This window comes from Eumetopias jubatus, unplaced genomic scaffold (genome assembly GCF_037043125.1).
Source record: "Eumetopias jubatus isolate StellerSeaLion01/CBP00866 unplaced genomic scaffold, mEumJub1_p1.0 scaffold_8, whole genome shotgun sequence".
In the NCBI taxonomy this organism is placed as follows: domain Eukaryota; kingdom Metazoa; phylum Chordata; class Mammalia; order Carnivora; family Otariidae; genus Eumetopias; species Eumetopias jubatus.
In genome coordinates this window covers 84417349-84434684 of record NW_028274814.1, presented here as the reverse complement: position 1 = coordinate 84434684, position 17336 = coordinate 84417349, and the positions used below count along the sequence as shown (strand labels likewise).

The following is a 17336-nucleotide window of genomic DNA, read 5'->3' as shown; positions in this document are numbered from 1 at the left end:
AACAGTATTTCAGTATTTGCCCACTTTTAGTCTATAGGCCATTTCTTTTTCTTTATGACCAGCCTTGACTTAGCCCACCATCTCCAATTCCAGGTGTAACCTGAGTGATCAACCAGACAAGCAAGCAAGAGGTAGCAGGAGGTATGATGGGGGAAGCACAACTCAGGATCACTTTCTCTACCCCAAATCCACTGTCCCGCCATACACCTGAGTTGTTTCCCCTACATCAACCATGAGCTGAGGAGGAACTGAGGTTTGGCTAGGGGGGCCCCTGGCCTTACTGACTCTTAAATGGATTTAAAACCTCTGTGGTTCTATTTGGAGGCAGAGGGAAGAGATGAATACTGTGGCTCGTGTCCCCAGAAGAACTTTTCTTTTCCCAGCACCTCCCAAGCCTTGAAGGCTTAAAGCATAGTAACTGGGGAAGGGATGGGGTAACAGGGATATTAACTGCCATCAACAACTCAGAGAGCAACTGCCACCTGCCCTACTGTTTGAATAAGGGAAGGATCTGTCAATACATATCCCATTCCCATTTCCCAGCACAGCCACCCCCCCTTAGTACCTGCCCCCCTAAATGACCCCAGGAGCCCTGGTTACTAAGGTATCCTGGGAATAGTACATGCAGATAGAAACCAGAAACAGATGGGACTATTTTTAAACTAGATTAGGTGGCTCCAATGCTTTTACCCCACAAAGCCCCATTTGGTCTTGTTCTGGGTCCCTACCCTTCACCTGACCTCAGCCCAGCCTTATCCAAGCTATGTGAGGGTGGGTCTTTACCCCATTTTGGCATGAGATCTATTTACTGTTCCCATCTTCCACACAGAATATCTAAGCAAGTTTTCACTGCCTCCATTTGTTAAAAATAATTCTTTTTTTATTTCTTTGGAAAGTGGTGGGCCCTGCCCTATGGATTTCCAGGCCAAGGTAATGAACGCTCCCCTCGTCTTTGGGCTGGAGTACTATGGTCCCCACCTTCCCATGGGCCCAGGAACAGTTCCTATATTGTCCAACTCCACTAGGGCCCCCAATTGTCTGAAGGCTCCTATCAGGCCTTCTCTCCTGGCCACCTGCTTCCCAATTTTTCCTGGCTTTCCCTCTAGGCAGGCTATTTTTTTTTCTTACAAAGCCAGTGCTGGAACCTGTGCCATAAAGGAGAGAGGACAAGACCAGGATGTCCCCGTCTTCCCATCAGGGGACATACAGCCCCTCGGTCAGTCCTTCCTTTCTGCTGGCTTCAGTCTGCACTCCTATGCAAGCCCCCTCTGTGAGGCTTGAAGGAAGATGGACAAGAGGACCCTCATAAAAGGGAGGTGAGAGAAAACAGACCAGCCCAACCCCTTCTCAGAAGCAAACTCCTTGGAGTCTCTCGTTCTAGTTCTTGAGTGAGCCCTTTAGACAGGGCCTGGGAGGGCTAGGCGAGCGGGTAAGGGCCCCTTGACCCCAGCCCTGGGAGGCTATACCAGGGGAGTGTCCGTTAGCCCCCTCAGTGTGGCATGGCTGTGATACGCATGCTCTGGGAAGCGATGGGGTAAGTCACCATGGGAGTGGTGGTGTGGCTCATTGTGATTCCTGCCAAGGGCTGGGCCATCGATACAGCCACAGGGGCCACAGGAGCCACAGATACAGCCACGGGAGCCATGGAGACAGGTGGGGGTGCCATTCCCTGGGCAATTGTTTGAGCCAGAGCCGCTGACAATGGCGTGATCTCTGGGTTCAAGTGTGGGGGTGGGGGTGGTGGAGCAGCAGGAGGTGCAGCATTAGTTGGGGGAGCAGCCGGAGCTCCAGTGGGGGCCACCAGTTCTTGCTGGGATACGGGGCGAGGCTGTAGAGCCTGGCTGCTGAGAGTAGTGTGAGTCTGGGCAATGCCATGGTTAAAAGTGGCGACAGTGCCCACGGTGGGGGCCAGAGTCTGCTCCGTCGCTGGTGCAGTAGAGCTCAGGGTCATGACCTTGGCCTGATTGCGGAACTGGGCATTTTGTTCCAGCAGTACCTCATTGGTGGCCAGCAGGTTGCTGACCTGCTTCTTTAGCTCCTCCACCCGCTTCCTGAGCATGGCATTCTCCTCCTCCAGCAGTCTGCACTCCACCCCTCGGGGTGGAGCCAGGCTATATTCATAGGATTCAAAATGGGGGCCATCTGGGGGACAGCATCCACCTCGGCGGCGCTTGGGGCCTGGCTCATGGTCCTCAAAGCCCCTGTCAGGGAGGTCGTAGATATCATAGAGGTCATGACGTCGTCCTGGGGGGACCGGGCCTGTTGACCCGCCACCACCACTGCCACCTCCACCCCGAGCATCAAACTCAAAATCCCGTTGCAGGTGGCGGAACTTGCACTTGGCTCCTCTCTGGCAGTCACCCTTGAGAAAGTCGCGGCAGATAGGGACCTCCTCTTTGCCATTGGGCAGGTCAGCTGGTGAAAGGCCTAGGCCAGCTGCCACTTTCTGCCTCAGCCGAGGGGGAAGCTCTCCTGTCTTCTTATAACCATCCTCATCCTCCTTGGAGCCATGGATGAATCGGCAGTTAGGGCGGCTACACTCCTTGTTCTGGAAGTCATGGCAGAAGATGAACTCATTTTTGCTCACCCCTAAGTTGGATACCTCACTCATGTCTGGATGGCGATAGCGGCAACGCTTGCCTCGCTTGCACACATTCCTCAGGAAGTCTCTACAGATGGCATCTGAGCTGGCCCCGCCACTGCCCGCCCCTGCCCCACTGGCCTCCTCACTGCCACCGCCTCCAGGGCCTCCACTGCTGCTCCCAGTGCCGTTGGCATAGCTGTCCCGGTCAGGCATCCTGGTCCCCCCCAACTCAGGGCTTTCTTCTTTTTCTTGCCACCCTTGGTGACCACTAGGAAAGAGGAGAACTGTGTCAAAGAGGAATCTTCCAGAGAGTCCACATTCTTCCCAGCTATACAGCAGGCAGTCCAGCAAGAGGCAGGCCAGAGGGGCAATGGCTTTGGAGATGGAAAATCTAAGGGATGAGAATTCTGGCTGGACTGTCTGGCCTGTCAGAAGTCCCGCCCAGGCCCTTGTGAACCCGGTGTGGGCCAGAATGATTCACACTAGCCTGACTAATGGGGGGGGGGGGGGAGCTGGGGTGAAGCTACCTCATCTCACTAATGATGTTAAGCCAAGGAGCGGGCAAGGAGAAAATAGTGTTGGGTTTTATTTCCCCTTCTGAGCTGACCTTATTAAAGTCGAGGAAGTGAAATTAAAACTGCTGTCTCAGTGTCTCAGTAGGTTAGGAGGAGACTGGGAAGTGGCCAAGATGGGCTGGTGAGCTTACTAGGGCTCTGGATATTGGGACACTGCAGACAAAATTTCCCTTAACTCCTCTTCTACGGGATCTCAGGTGAGGGCACTGTGAAGTATCAGATCTCAAGACCTCAGGAAATCCTAAGTAAAGAGATTGGTGTCACCAGCTTGAGGGCAGTCCCTAAACCTATCATTTTTTAGTATTCTCTCCCAGCTCACCACCGCTCTCAACTCATGTGGTCAGCCCCCTCCACTCCATTTCAGGTAAGAGTTCTACAGCTGGAATCTCCACTTACAGACCCCCCCCCACCAAAGGACCAAGCCATTTGTGGTAAGATCAAGGTGGGAGGAAGGAGTTAATTTCACAGGAACAAGTGACCTTTCTTTCCCCATTCTACACCCTCCTCCTATTCCCCATTAGAAGATCCCACTGACATCAAAACACACCATTCCTCACCCCATAAAGATTCTCTTTATTTATAGACTCTATAAAAGCTTTTTAAGTCTCCTCTTTCCCAAGAGAGCTCTGGAATGTCAGTCCACTGCCCTGGTTCTAGCCCTCCCCTCTCCACATCCCCAAGAAGACTGGGAGTCCCTGCCACCACGTGTCTGACCTCATAAGCCTTTCTAAGGCAGTGATCAGGCTCCCCCTGCTGTTCAAATAGGAAAAACTTCATATTGTTTCCTCTTGAGTATAAGGGAATCTTTCCTGGTTTCTTTGGTCTTCATCTCCCCCCAACCACCCTCCCCATTGCCTTGACTTTGCCTTCAGGGCTTCCTAAAATGAACCAACCAGATCAGAGCCCAGAGTTACAGAAGAATCTGTAAAAGAAGAGGGATCCTCTTCCTCCAAAGGGATGTAGTCCCAGAATAGAAACAATCAAGGAAAAAAGAATGGTAGATAGGAAGATACAAACTTTTACTAAAAGTGAAATGATCTGGTGAAAAATAAATACCATCTCTCTAAGCCTGAACTATGTTGCAAGTCCCACTAGAAGCAGATAATCAGGTATAATATTCCTCCCCACCCAACTCTCCCAGCATAGTTCAATACCTGAGGTAGCTCAGGTGAAGTCCGGGGCTCCTGTGGGTCTCCACCTCCACATCACTGCTGGGTTCTGATCAGGAATAAAAAACAAACAGAGACTGGGTGGGAGAAGGGGTAAGAACAAAGGACTATAAAATGTTTGTTCAATAAAGAAGTTTGACAAAATGGCAAGAGCTCTGAACACTTCCAAGATTTCCTTCGAGTTCAAGCTGAATTTCACCTGTCAAGGGGAGAAGTTGTCAGTAAGAAGAATAAGAAGATAGAACTAATCTGGAGAGCCTAGGAGGACGGGTTGGAAAACCAGCCCTGGGTGAACAAAGGGTGAGTGGTGCCTTGCCTCAAGATGAAGAAAGATGTGAGGATCAGAGCCCGGTCTAGGGTTGAGATTAGTAAACTCTGAATGGGGAGCCGTGCAAGGGCAGCGACTGACAGTGCAGTGGCATGGCTGATTAGACTTGGAGGCAGTGATTATGACGCTTCGCAACACCCCAGAGTTTGGGGAAAAAGTCCTAGGAGTTTCCCACAGCAAGTCTTCTAGCTTGCCAGGTTCTGTGCAGTGCGACCGGCGCTCAGCCGTGGACCAGACGAAGAGGACACTAAGGGAGCACAAGTGAAGCGGGAAGGGGAGACTCCAGGTGACATCAAGCTGCGGGGATGGGCAGGGCTGTGACGTCACGGAGCTGGCGTTTGCTCGCGAAGCAGGGTCAGTCAGAAAAAGGGCTCGGCCCTGGGGCGTGAGAAAGAAACAGCTCGGTCCTGGGGGGCCTTGTGTAGCCCGGCCGAGCCCAGCTGCTGGGCCGGCCCCGACTCCTCCCCTCCGGGCGCGGCCTCTACCTAAGTCTCCCGCCTCCCTCACCTGCCGCCGCCGCCGTAGTTGCTGCTGCCGCCTGCCGGTCCTCTAGCTTCGACAAAGAGCCGCCTACTCTATCGCCCTTCCGCTTCCTGCGGAAGAAATGGCACTCTAGCCACAGACCCGGAACTACTCTATGGTGTGCAAAGTACTTGTGCAGCTAGCCACAGGAAGCTCCCGGCAAGCTTTGCATATCACCATAGCAACCCAACCCAACATCACAGTAGGGCGCCCAAACGGGAACTTAGTAACTGTTAACGTAGGCCCAGCCAAGAGTCGGGGCGGGACCGCGGTTTGCCCCCAACTTGGCCGCAAACCACCTTGAAAACTGTCCCCGTGCTTGTACTACACCCAGTATGGGAGGGGCCCCCCAGTTATCCAGCTGCTCCGAGGACCCGAGGACCAGATGTTAGCCAAGGACGGGAGTCACTGTAGCCCATGGTAGCGTGCTTGACACTCTACAGCACGGGGTATTCAAGAGGGCCTGCTGCACTGATCCAGAACCCCCCAGCCAATGGAACCATAAAAACCACGTATCAGACAAGAGCATTTTTTTTCTTCAGCTAAGACAGCAGAAGAGATGATTTATTGTACACGTGTTACATCCAGCCACAAATGAAAACAGAATTAGTCCCGAAAGTCACAGGTCCAGGGCAAAGGACCAAAAGGGACTGTTTTGGTATGAACAAGGCAGGTCTCTTCAAAGGTGGTCGTTGCGATCAGACGGCGATGATCTAGAGCCCTTGAATCAAGCTCTAGAAAGTAGGCATGCAGTCCAACAATTGGTACCAGCGTCCCTGGCCTCTGGCTTTCCTTATTTCTGCTCCTGTGGCTCCATGGGTGCACAAGCTAGCAGTTTACTTGGACCTCTGCCTCATCTTTCTTCTTTTACGCTTCAGCCTGAAAAAGCAGACACGAGAATCATCTCCTGCCCACAAACCCAAGTTCAGTCTTTCCCTCCCATCTTAAGAAATGTGCATCCGATACCTGGGGTGGCAAAACAAACAAGCACTTGGTCCTATTTTCTTGTGTTCAATCCCTGACTAGTAAAGTCAATACTTAGAACTGTTTTTCACAAGTTCTTTTAGATTTCTAAACCAAATGCTCCTCCCACGTTTTGTCCAAGGCACGCTACATTTCCCTCTTCCTGTTTTGGCCGGTCAAGTCTCAACATACCTGCGCATTCGCTTCTTCCTCCACTGGCAACCGATCATAACCAGAGGCAGTGAATAAAACAAGAGATTATTAGCTTTAGTTACAGGTTTAGGCAGGGATGTGAAGGGCATTATTTAAAACCTGGCAGGTTCCTGCCCAAGCAGTACCCCTATCAATAATTTGTGGACTCCCACCCTTACCCGCCGACATAAACATGAATCCCGCGTGCGCTTTTCTACTCCCGCCCTCTCTACCCACACTACATAGCCACCTCCTCTGCTTCTCCCCAAATTATCCTTCCTCCCCCACGAGCGCTTGGGCACCCTTGAGAACCCAGCGGCTCGGGAACCATGGCGGACTTCCCGTGCTTGGCTACCCCCCCCCCATCACCAGTAGCGACTGCCTCAGGTTACTGCCAGGGACTGCTTACCTTGGCTCTCATGGCGCAGAGGTTTCTACAGGTAAAGAGAAAAAGGCCACAGTTAGTTTGCTGTAATGATGGCAAGTGCAGAGATCAGATGTTAATGGATTGTGCACGGAATCCGAACACAGACAGCAATTACACTCACCCAAAAAGATGGCGCTAAGGCCGAGAGAGCGCCAGCGACCCGCCTCCAACTATTTAATAGGGAGTTGTGTCGTCACTTCCGCTATTTCACTCTTCCTCCAGGGGCGGGACTACCCAAGGGGAGTAACAATTGGTTTCAGCCCCTCAGGTGCCAGATTAAATGATTGAATTAGCAGCTCTCTTGGAAACGTTTTAAATTTGAGTTACAAAATTCCCCTTCCCCAGTTTTCTTATGAGGCCATTGTATTATTACAATGTGAGCACATATTTCCAATGTGGGACCGAGAGGTGCCGACAGCAGATGATAGTGACTTCCGCCTTCCCCTCTCACCGCTTCATGGGAGTTGCAGTTTCCGGGGGACACCCTCCATTTTATTATGAATAAGTGCGGACTCTCCAAAAATTCCTAATTTCTTTTACTGGTTTATTTTCTAAATTGCTGTGGGGAGATTCTATCTCGGAATTTACGAAGGTCCTAAGATTACAGAACGTGGGAAGATGTAAAGTGGGGAGTCGAGAAATCCGTCATACTACAAAAAGAGACCTTTGTAATTTAGATCAACGCTTTTTTCTTGTCAACCACGGCCCTTCCCCACAATACCTGAGGCTGAATGAATGTCACAGGGTTCCTGGCCACAGTGCATCTTGTTCAGAAAATACTTCAGTGACTCTCCCTCTACCGAGGGGTGAAGATCAAATCAATAGAGGAAGCAAGATCAGCTGTCTTCTCTAGAGTGAGAATATTTGGTGTTAGGATAAAGAACTTCCAGTTTCACGGTATGGTCAGGTCAGAAGCACTCAGAAAATAGACCCATAGGTTTGGGTATAGGAAACTTGACTTAGGAAGGGTGAAAAAGAACCCTCTACCATACAGACGTCACCTAACTTTTATAATAAGAGACTGTAAGGCTTTTGGTGATCATCCTTTTTTCGTGGTTTCCCTTTATAATTTATACGGTAACACTTCACCTTTTTAACTCTGGGGAAAAAAAACTTTGTTTTTTCACACTTAGGACCCTTGTTCCAAGCTTTTAAGTAGTTCTAGTATTGTCACCATCAGAATATGAAAAAAATTTTGAGAATAAAAAAACCCCAGCAACATTCTATCAAGTCCACCAGGATTTCACCTGTTGATAGCCCACTACAGCTGACACCTGAACACAGGTTTGACTGCCATGGGTACACGTACCTGTGGAGTTTTAATATACACACAATATTGTAAATGTATTTTCTTTCCCTCTGATTTTTTTTCTTAAGATTTTATTTGACAGAGACACAGCGAGAGAGGGAACACAAGCAGGGGGAGTGGGAGAGGGAGAAGCAGGCTTCCCGCTGAGCAGGGAGCCCAATGCGGGCCTCAATCCCAGGACCCTGGGATCATGACCTGAGCCAAAGGCAGACGCTTAACGACTGAGCCACCCAGGCGCCCCTCCCTCTGATTTTCTTACTGTCTCTAGCTTACTGTACTAGAGTATATAACGCGTATAACATGTAATATGTGTTAATCAAGTGTTATCCTACAGCTTCTGGTCAACAGTAGGCTATTAAGCTTTGAGGAGCCAAAAATTATATATGAATTTTCAACTGTGCCAGCACCTTGGTGCTCCTAACCCTCATGTTGTTTAGGGGTCAATTGTAGTTCATAAGCTCTTACGAAGGGACCTATGCCATTTTGTTTACTATAGTATCTCCAGGTCAGCAATGCCTCACATCTAAGATAGTCTAACATATTATCCATCCATCTCAGACTGGCCCTGAAAAATTGTGTACTAGTAAAGACATTCTTTATGGCTTCCTAAATCAAGATAACCACTTGTATACAGTGCTTTATTTTTTTGCAGTACACCTTGTCCTGAACAAACTGTCACCAATAAGGGGTAAGATTTTACTCTAGAAAAATTTAAAAACTTTCAAAAAAAATTTACTGTTTTAATTCAGAGAATCCAGGATTTAGGTCTTCCCAACCCACAGTATTTCTCATTTTAAAAAGGCAGAATATGGCAATATAGAAAACTAGTTCCAAATGACCATCACTTCAACTGACATTTCCCCCACCTCCATCAAATAAGAGCAGCATACAAAGGCACATGATTATGAGCAAATCCAAATTTATTTTAACGCCATGTCATTTTCAACATGTTTAAAAACCTCATAAGTTAGCGGGAGCCCTAGTTCCCTGGGACAGCATGCCAGAGGTACTGAAATTCATCACCTTTCTCTCCAAACCCCTAGCAATTCATCCAATCCAAGTCCACAGCTTCAAAAAGCCAGGAGTTGTCTCTTCAGTCAGTCTGCTCCTCTGGTTCCTGGTCTTTCTTTCAGGGAGGGAGGTCAAAATATTTCAAACAGGGAACAAAACCACAGTTGAGCTTCCAGCTCAGGTTTCTAAGATGGAACAAGGGAATGCACCGCCCCCCCGCACCCCGACTGACTCCAAAGAAATAGACAAGGTTGAGATGGATTACTCCTTTACAGCTTTGTGAAGACAAAAAAAAAAGTCCTGTGGAACAAAAATGACTAAAGAGATTTACAAATGAGGATCCATTTGACAGATGAGAATCCCTTGGTAAATGCAGGCTCCGGCTCCTAAAAATGAGAGGGGCCTAACCAGACAGTCTGGATCAGAAAAGGAATCTGCCACATGTGAATAAAAACAATCTGAAGAATATAGCTCCTCTCTATTTTGAGACCTGGTAAAATACCTGGGGAGAGTGGGAAAAGAGAGGAACAAGCCCCAACAGATGGGAAAACGCTGACACTAGAGTGGTATAAAAAAATTTCAGCTGAGTTTTTAGTGGTAGTGGCTACTTTAGCCTTCTCCCTGTTCTGTTTTAGGGCCATAAACCTTGACCAAGCAGACAGTAGTAGAAAAAGGCTAGAAAGAGGGGCTTGAAGACGATGAATTTTGACTCCTGATTTTATTATTCAATTTCTCTTTTCTATTTAAAGTAGTCTTCGGTGGCTGGGAAGCCTGGCCTCCCAAGACCAGAGTCAGTTGGAGCTGGTTGTTGTTGGAAGGGGTTGGGTGGGGACAGGGATGGGGGCAGGGAGACCCTGCTCTGTTGGCGGTCCTGGGTGGAGAAGACGAACTGCACTTCACAGAGCCTGGGGTGTGGTGGGAGGGGGATGAGGCAGGAGCAGCAAGCTGGGGAGATGGGACCCACCTCAGTCCCCAGCTTCATTCTCTTCTAATGTTTCCCCACTGGTGGCATTCTCTGCAGTCTTGGAGGCCTATATTCATGGAAAGGAGAGGAAGACTTCTCATTTTCCAACTACTTGCAATAGTATCTGGGAGACCAAGGACAAAAATATCCTAATGCTCTAGGTCAGGGCTGAGGTGTGGGGGGGAAGTAAGGGTATACAGAAATATGTATGCCCACCACAACCCGGGAAGATAGACTAAAGAGGGATCAGGTTCACCCTGCCAGAGAGCAAAGATCATAACACACCTTCTTTTTTTTCTTTTTCTGGGTTTTCCGACTTGCAGAACTCTGGAGGAGGGCCTGGAAAATAGGAGGAAGAAGGAAAACAAATTTTGAGCAATGTAGAAAAAACACGAAGTGTCACTCTCAGTATCGTTAACTCTTTGTTGCTACCTCATTCTCATTCCCAGGACAGGTGCCATATGCTCACACTTTCCATCACACACTGACCTTTAGCTCTGCATCCTGGACCTCCATCTCAGACTTGTAGAGGTCAGGTTCAAAGGGACCACTGGTTATCCGCATGGGGCCATTGGGCATGAGCAGGACTGTAAATTTAAACTGGGCAACAAATTCACCTACAGGAGAAAGGAAGTGTTTTTGGTAAAATCCTCCCTTGTCATACTCTTTTCTGTAAGCTAGAGGGAGGGGACCCTAATCAGGGGCTCCAAAGTGAAGCTCTCTCTTAGAACTCACCCTCCTTCTCATAGAGAACATTAAATGGCTGCAGCAGTTCATGTTTGGCGCACTCCACCACACCCATCCGGGCCTTCTTCTCATCTTCAAATGCTCTGGGTGGGTGGGGGAAGACAAATTCAGGTATCCTTAACCCTCTATCAAGTCTTACCATTTTCCTCCTGGTTTTAAATAGCACCTACCCTCAGGCAGAAATCATGCTTAGGACTGCTCTTTCATATTATCTTCAATGAGAGGGCAATGGGGAGGAGAGAAGGCATGCATGCAGGCTGGAGCTACAAGTCTAGGCAGGGGCGGGGTGGGAGGGGGGTGCGCCGGGAGAAGGAACAGTGTTCTTGGGTGTGTGGTCTATGAATCAGATTGGTTCCAAGTCCTGTTCTTGCTAAGTGAGGTCGTAGTACCTTAAAGTAAATGGCATGGCATCAAAACGCCTTTCAACCTCACTGAAGAAGGCACGCGAAGTTTTCATTTTCAGGCCATACTGTTTAGAAGGGTCTCGTTTGTAAATGGTGGTTCTCTGCCCCGCATCCTTGGCCTAGAAGAGTAGTAAGTTAGGTCACGTTTTGTCTGGCGCTCTTAGGACACACCCTCAGGCATCCCTCTTTGCTAGCTATGACAAACTCTCCTCACCTTGCCCTCTCCTGAGCTGACAAGAACATCCACAGCATATACTTCATGTACCTCAAATTCAGCTTTTTCATGGTCCTTCCTAAAAGAAATAAAAAGGGAATAATAAAAACAATGAGTAGTTCCTGGAGTTTGAAGTAGAAGGTAGACACGATTAGGCTGGGCGTATGGAAGAAAACATTCATGACTAGTCTCAGATGGTGGAAGGTGAAGGGTGGAATTGGCACCTACTTCTGCTGGTCTGTGGGATTCTGGATAATGGTTTTCTCTCCATCGATGACATGCTGCTTCAATTGATGTGACAACATACCTGTAGACAGGACAAAGCCATCTAGAATCCCAAATGGTTTCCAAATCCACCCACCTAGGTCATTTGATGGGGCAGGCAATGAGGGAAAAATGCCTGGCTATGAAACTCAGGGTAGTAAAGGTTTTGGCTTAGACTGTGCTAGAGCCAGGATGGATCCTCAAAGGAACAAAATCCTTAATTCTACTAAAGCAGTCAGACCCTCAACCCTGTTATCTGAGGTCTCACCTTCTATTGGTGTGCAATTAAACGAGTGGGCAACTTTGTTCCAGGCTTCTGTCACTTGTGTGTTCTGCAAGTACAAGATCAAATAACAGGTGAGATATGTAACAGGGGCCAACAAGTTCTCTACCGTGAGAATGAAAAGCATAAAATAACTGAGAATCTCCACATCCTCCATCAAGAGCAACAATTCTCATTGGTTTTTCATTTCATTGCCCTTATTATCCCTATAACCTAAAAATACCTTACATTTGCGTATCATTTTACAAAGTGCTTTCACAAAGATGGTCTAACTAGACAACAATTCTTAAAGGTGAATAGGGCAGATCTATATCCCATATCCCAATTTAGAAGATGCAGAAACTGAGGCTCAGAAAGGTTAGATTTGCCCAGAGTTAAGCCAGTTAACTGAAAGAAACTGGAATAAACCCAGGTTTCCTGGTGATAAATCCAGTGTTTATTCCACGGTATCTGTTGAGAGGGAACAACAAGCTCTGATTTTCCCCCCTTTTACCTCTTTCAAATATGATCTGATTCCCATCTAAGCTATTTCATTTGTTTCATTAAACAAAATGAAAAAGAGAGTAAGTAACCACAACTAATATTACTAACCTATGTGTTAGGTACTTTACAAGGATCATCTCAATTGTCACAACAACCCCGTGACAATAAGTGACAATTTTATTTTTCCTATTTTGCAGGTGAGGAAATCTGAATTCAAAGTTATTTTTAAACAGTAAGGGGTGGCAACAGGGCAAGAGCCCAGAAATTCTGATGTATGTCATATCTCTACCAGAGCCACTATACAACACTACCTTCCAGCGGAGATACACAGTAGTTAGTATATAGAGAATAAAAATAATCAATGTGCAAAGTAATTATAGCCAACACAATTGTTTACTATGTGCCAGGCACTGTTCAAAGTGTTTCATGACAGCTGTATGAAGTAGGTATCATAATAAGGAAACCAAGACAGAGGTTTAAGTAAAAATGATGTAACTGAATAACAATGGGGATGAAGTACAAACTGATTAAAAGGATAAAAAACAAGAGAGCACAGGGGGAAAAAAAGGGGGGGAAGCTTTAAGTATTGAACCGAACCCTGGAGACTGAAATGTTAGAAAAAATGTCTCCACTCATAATCTAGGATGTAAAATTTATTAATTCATGACAGTTCATGATCCCTGGGCTTCCTAATATTGTCTTGCAAGGCACAGAACCTTTGGCCTCTCTCTGCCACCAGGTCACTGATTTCCGTTTTATAAGCTTTCAAAGTTGCATTTTTGGGGGGTACCTGGCTGGCTCAGTTGGAAGGGCGAGGCGCCTCTTGATTCTGGGGATGTGAGTTTGAGCCCCGTGTTGGGTGTAGAGATTACTTAAGTAGTAAGTTAGAAAAGTTTGTTTTTGTTTTTTACATGTGTTTTACTGTAAGCGATATACCTCAAATTATTTTAGGAAAAGATGCACATCCAAAACATGAATAAGGAAGGATCTCTAGGCTCCATGAAGAAAGGACCATATATCCCCGTCCACCCAGCATGGAACTTACTTATGATAGGCACTCAGAGTCAACTGCCTCTTCTCTTTCAAAAATCCCATTCTAAGGTTAAGCTAACTTTAAAGAGCTGTATTAGGGGCACCTGGCTGGCTCACTCAGTAGAGCACGCAACTCTCTCAGGGACATGAGTTCAAGCCCCACCTTGGGTGCAGAGCTTACTTAAAAAAAAAAAAGCTGTTTTATAAGGGGGCTGCAGGAGAAGCTGGCAATTCAACAGAGCTGAGAGCTACAGCTGAGTACTGCATCTTTGCCTCTATCATCTCTGGAGCTGGACTAAACAGCTTACCTGGTTTCCAGGTTTGACCAGGCGTAGGGCAGCTTCAGCACAAAGGTGAGCTGCCTTAATGACATCTGCTTTCCGCCCTGTTACTTGGGTCCCCTGTAGATAAGGAAATGCAATAAGTGCCTTTCTGGAAAGCACTTTTAACTCAACTGGTCACTATGCAAGGCCAGCCAATGAGCAGGAGAGAAAACACTTTTCTCCTTTTATGTCTCTAGGGACTCTCTCAAAACGTTTTTGGTGGTAGGGAGTGGGAATAAGAAGCAAGCAGCAGCATATTTTCCCCCACTCCCCACAGGTGGAACAAGTTCAAGGCAGGCCACCTACCTGAGCTACATCAACCACGAAAGTGTGAGCCACATTAGCGATGAAGCCATCCACATGGACCCCAAGGTCACTAAAAGGCAAGAGCAGAGCACAGCATTGGCAACTAGCACTACGCAAATGCTTAGGAAAAAGACAAGTGCTCTAAAATGGCTTACGCTTACATTTTTACCAAGTCACCTTCCTTGAGAATATAGTCCTGGTCGCTCTTCAAAGGGGAGAAGTGACATACACAATTATTTACTGAAATGCTGGTGGGAAAGGCAATACCTGTAAAGAGACAATCATCAGCCTTACTGCCTTGCTGCCTCTCTCGCCCAATCTCTCTCTCTCTTGGAGCCCTGTTGCCCCTCAGAAAAATGGAAGGATTTTCTTTATAGGGTCTTGCCTGTTTAATCAGTTTGGATTGGGTAGGAAACGGCTTACATCCCACCTGCCATTCCAAATTTCCAAATATCTCAACCAGAGCTCAGGTGGGGGTTACATCATTACAATAAAACAAACAGGACTGAATAAGAGTCAAACTTGGGGAATTAGTGGGGGATTTTTTTTTTTTTTTACCTTTCTTCATTTCTTTTTCTTTCTTGAAAATTTTCCCTGTCTCTTCCATAATCATGGCATCACCTTTCTCACACAGGCTCAGTACCGACACACCTGAGCAGGATGCTTCCACCAAAGACCGAAGTACCCCTGGGGACAGAATCCCACCATGTCAGCTCTGCATGTGTTGTCTAAGTTACCATCCAAACAATACCTAGAAGTTAGAGTTTCTAATATTCCCTGGTGCCATTGCCCAAAGGTTGAAAGAGTGCACAAGTTTTGCCTCTTGGAATATACCTACCTATAATCACTAAATTTCTACCTTCCTTTTCCTAAAATAAGAAAGTCAACACACCCTTCCCTCCCTATAGAATGTGACAACTGGATAAACACCATCTGTCTCCCTAGTGAAGGGAGACTTTCCAAAGATACCTGTGGCGTGGTAAAACAGTTATGAAGTTCAAGGGGGTTCTCACCAAGATAACCAACATACATGCAAAGCAGACTAGAAGAAATTTATAGGCGTCAGGAACAACAGGAAGGTAGACACAGAACTGCTGACTCGAAGCTGATGCATTGTTAAATGCTACCTTCTTCCCTTCTCAGACACCCCAATTAGATGTTAGTAATCTCAATCTGTGTAAACCTATTTCCTCATCAACCAGTGTATACACCAAAGGGACTTAATCTAATTTTCCTGGGCTTCAATTCAACAGGCTCATGGCTTACAGCTCTCAGCACATCTCAAAGAGGTGTAAGACCCGAAAGAGTTTCAAACTGGTATCTGGGATTTTACAAGTGCCTCAGAAGTTACAAGTTGCAAGGGAAAACTTTTTTTTCTGATTCAAGCCACTAATACTAAAAAGTACCCCAAATGGGGGTACTACTCTAAATGCCCATTATGTTATAAAGCATTGTTCTGTTCACCAGATGTCTTCTCCATGGCCTATCCTGAACTACAGGTTTGATTTATGTGATCTAGGTTTTGGTGATTCTTTGGAAATGTGAAAAACTCAGGTTTTCGGCCATAGGACTAAAGGGATCCTAAATACCCATCTTTACTGTCAAAACCATTTAAAAGCCCAAGCCCAAGCATTTTGTCCCCCTAACTGGGTATTAAAGTGAAAACGTGAACTGGAAAGAGAGAAAATAGAAAGTGAGACATCTGCCTAGATTGGCAGGCAGCTGCTGAGAAAGTCAGAGCACGGTGGTAATAAGGATGACTTCTGAGATCCTAAAATCAGCGCCCCCACTTCCGCCCTTTTCAGTACTATTCACAAGACTGCCTAGTTAGAACCTCAAAACACTTCTAGAGTTGTCAAGCCCCAGAGAACAATCAACTTTGATGGGCTAACTAAGGCTATCTGCACAGATTGCTGGTAGTAATGAGTAACTTCAAGGAAAGCCAGATGTATCTCCGAGAGTTCTGTTAGGATCTCCAGGGGTGCCCTCCAACGGTCCCTGAACTGGCCCAAGAGTAGAAGGGGGCCCCCACCAGCGAAGGAGCTGAAGTAAGAAACGAAAGACTCTAGCAAAGCACGTGGTAGGGAAGCTGGTGTCAGGAACGGTAGCAGAGGAAGAGGGAGCCGGCGATCCGCATGGGAACCCGGCGACACGTGCCGGCTGGGCCCCAGACGCCGGGACGCCAAAACAAAATAGAGGGGCGCTTCCGTCGCCAACAGCTGGGCGCTTCCTTTTCGAGGTGGCCTCGCCGCTGCCAGAATCAGAGGAGGCAGGGATCCGGACCGAAGGGTGATGGGCTGAGGATGCGCCCTGCCTCCTGATTAACGGCCTAAGGTCCGAGCCGGCTGGGGGCCCCCGCTCTGCGCTCTTCCCGGTCGCGGGCCCGCACCTCCCCAGACTCCAGCCCAGGCCTGGCGGCACAGGTCCCAGGCGCAACACGGAGTCTTCCCACCACGCCAGCCCCAGCGGACCGGAGCGGGGCCCTCAGGAGCTCACTCTGCATGACCCCTCCGCTCCAGCCCCTCCAGAGCCAGCCCAGCACCGTCTCCTTTGCCTCCCCCTCTCAGCCTCGATCTCCGGACCCCCGAGGCCCGCACTCACGGTTGGCGATGTCGCCCCCCATCTTATACTTGGTCACGACCAGGTCCTCGGCGATAGTTTGCTCCTGCTGCTCGTCCTCGCCCGACATCTTCCCACCACCACCACTGCAGCCTCGTTTCCCCTGAGCCGCCGCCTCTGTCTCCCTTCCCAGCCGCAGGCTGTGGCTAGAGCCCCTTCGATCCGCGAGGAGAGCGCGAGCAAAAGCGCGAGCTAGCAAGGGAGCGGGCGGGCGAGCGAGAGCGAGAAGCTCGAGCGCGCGGGCTGAGGCGCAAGGCACGCTGGGACAACGAGTCCTTTCTACCGACCGCCTCTAGCCGACCTTGCGGACTCTTGAACTACAATTCCCAGCCCGCCTTTCGCGCCCCTAAGCCAGGCCCTGGGGCCTTGCCCTCCGAGGGCCTCGCACGCCGGAATCGCCGAGCACGCTGGGAAGGGTTAGGCTCCGGCGGGAAGGCGGAGCCGTTGGCGAGCCTGAGGGGAAGCGTGGTCTCTCCCGGAAAAACCACATCCACCAGGAGCACTGAGCGAGAACCCGTAATAGAGGGGGGCGGGCTAAAGGGAGAAGGGGCGGAGCTACGGCGGGGCCACGGGAGTAGAGGCAGCTGGGCAGGGTGGAGTCTCGGCGGTGGGAGAGT

At 48.5% G+C, this 17336-nt stretch overlaps 2 protein-coding genes and 1 long non-coding RNA gene across 5 annotated transcripts; all 3 read right to left on the bottom strand.

Annotated features, from left to right (window-relative positions):
- Positions 1–858: 858 nt before the first annotated feature.
- Positions 859–5239, bottom strand: ZC3H10 (zinc finger CCCH-type containing 10). Its single transcript, XM_028110968.2, has 3 exons — positions 5164–5239; positions 4314–4377; positions 859–2852 (listed from the first exon to the last, which is right to left on the bottom strand). The coding sequence occupies exon 3, from the start codon at positions 2795–2797 to the stop codon at positions 1490–1492; it is 1308 nt and encodes a 435-aa protein (XP_027966769.1). The 5' UTR covers positions 2798–2852; positions 4314–4377; positions 5164–5239; the 3' UTR covers positions 859–1489.
- Positions 5240–5704: 465 nt separating this feature from the next.
- Positions 5705–7496, bottom strand: LOC114214955 (uncharacterized). Of its 3 annotated transcripts, none has more exons than XR_015768702.1 (4): positions 7482–7496; positions 6743–6767; positions 6334–6356; positions 5705–6057 (listed from the first exon to the last, which is right to left on the bottom strand). It is a non-coding gene; the product is annotated as an uncharacterized LOC114214955 (long non-coding RNA). The 3 variants fall into 3 exon arrangements; XR_015768701.1 differs by lacking the exon at positions 7482–7496 and adding an exon at positions 6882–6928; XR_003610518.2 differs by lacking the exon at positions 7482–7496 and having other exon boundaries at positions 6743–6913.
- Positions 7497–8971: 1475 nt separating this feature from the next.
- PA2G4 (proliferation-associated 2G4) lies at positions 8972–16973 on the bottom strand. The gene is made up of 13 exons (XM_028110843.2): positions 16702–16973; positions 14659–14787; positions 14262–14367; positions 14101–14170; positions 13780–13872; positions 11942–12005; positions 11638–11716; positions 11410–11488; positions 11181–11314; positions 10780–10874; positions 10534–10661; positions 10330–10383; positions 8972–10111 (listed from the first exon to the last, which is right to left on the bottom strand). Exons 1-13 carry the CDS (start codon positions 16787–16789, stop codon positions 10046–10048), a joined length of 1185 nt encoding a protein of 394 aa, XP_027966644.1. The 5' UTR covers positions 16790–16973; the 3' UTR covers positions 8972–10045.
- Positions 16974–17336: the final 363 nt, after the last annotated feature.

Bases quoted from the DNA above. Each gene is read 5' to 3' on its own strand.
- PA2G4 (XM_028110843.2), bottom strand. From the start codon at position 16,789: ATGTCGGGCGAGGACGAGCAGCAGGAGCAAACTATCGCCGAGGACCTG. The intron at 11,489-11,637 runs GTAGGTGCCAAT...TATTTCTTTTAG, and splicing joins AATCCCACAGACCAGCAGAA to GAAGGACCATGAAAAAGCTG. The intron at 11,315-11,409 runs GTGAGGAGAGTT...CTACTCTTCTAG, and splicing joins TCAGCTCAGGAGAGGGCAAG to GCCAAGGATGCGGGGCAGAG.
- ZC3H10 (XM_028110968.2), bottom strand. From the start codon at position 2,797: ATGCCTGACCGGGACAGCTATGCCAACGGCACTGGGAGCAGCAGTGGA.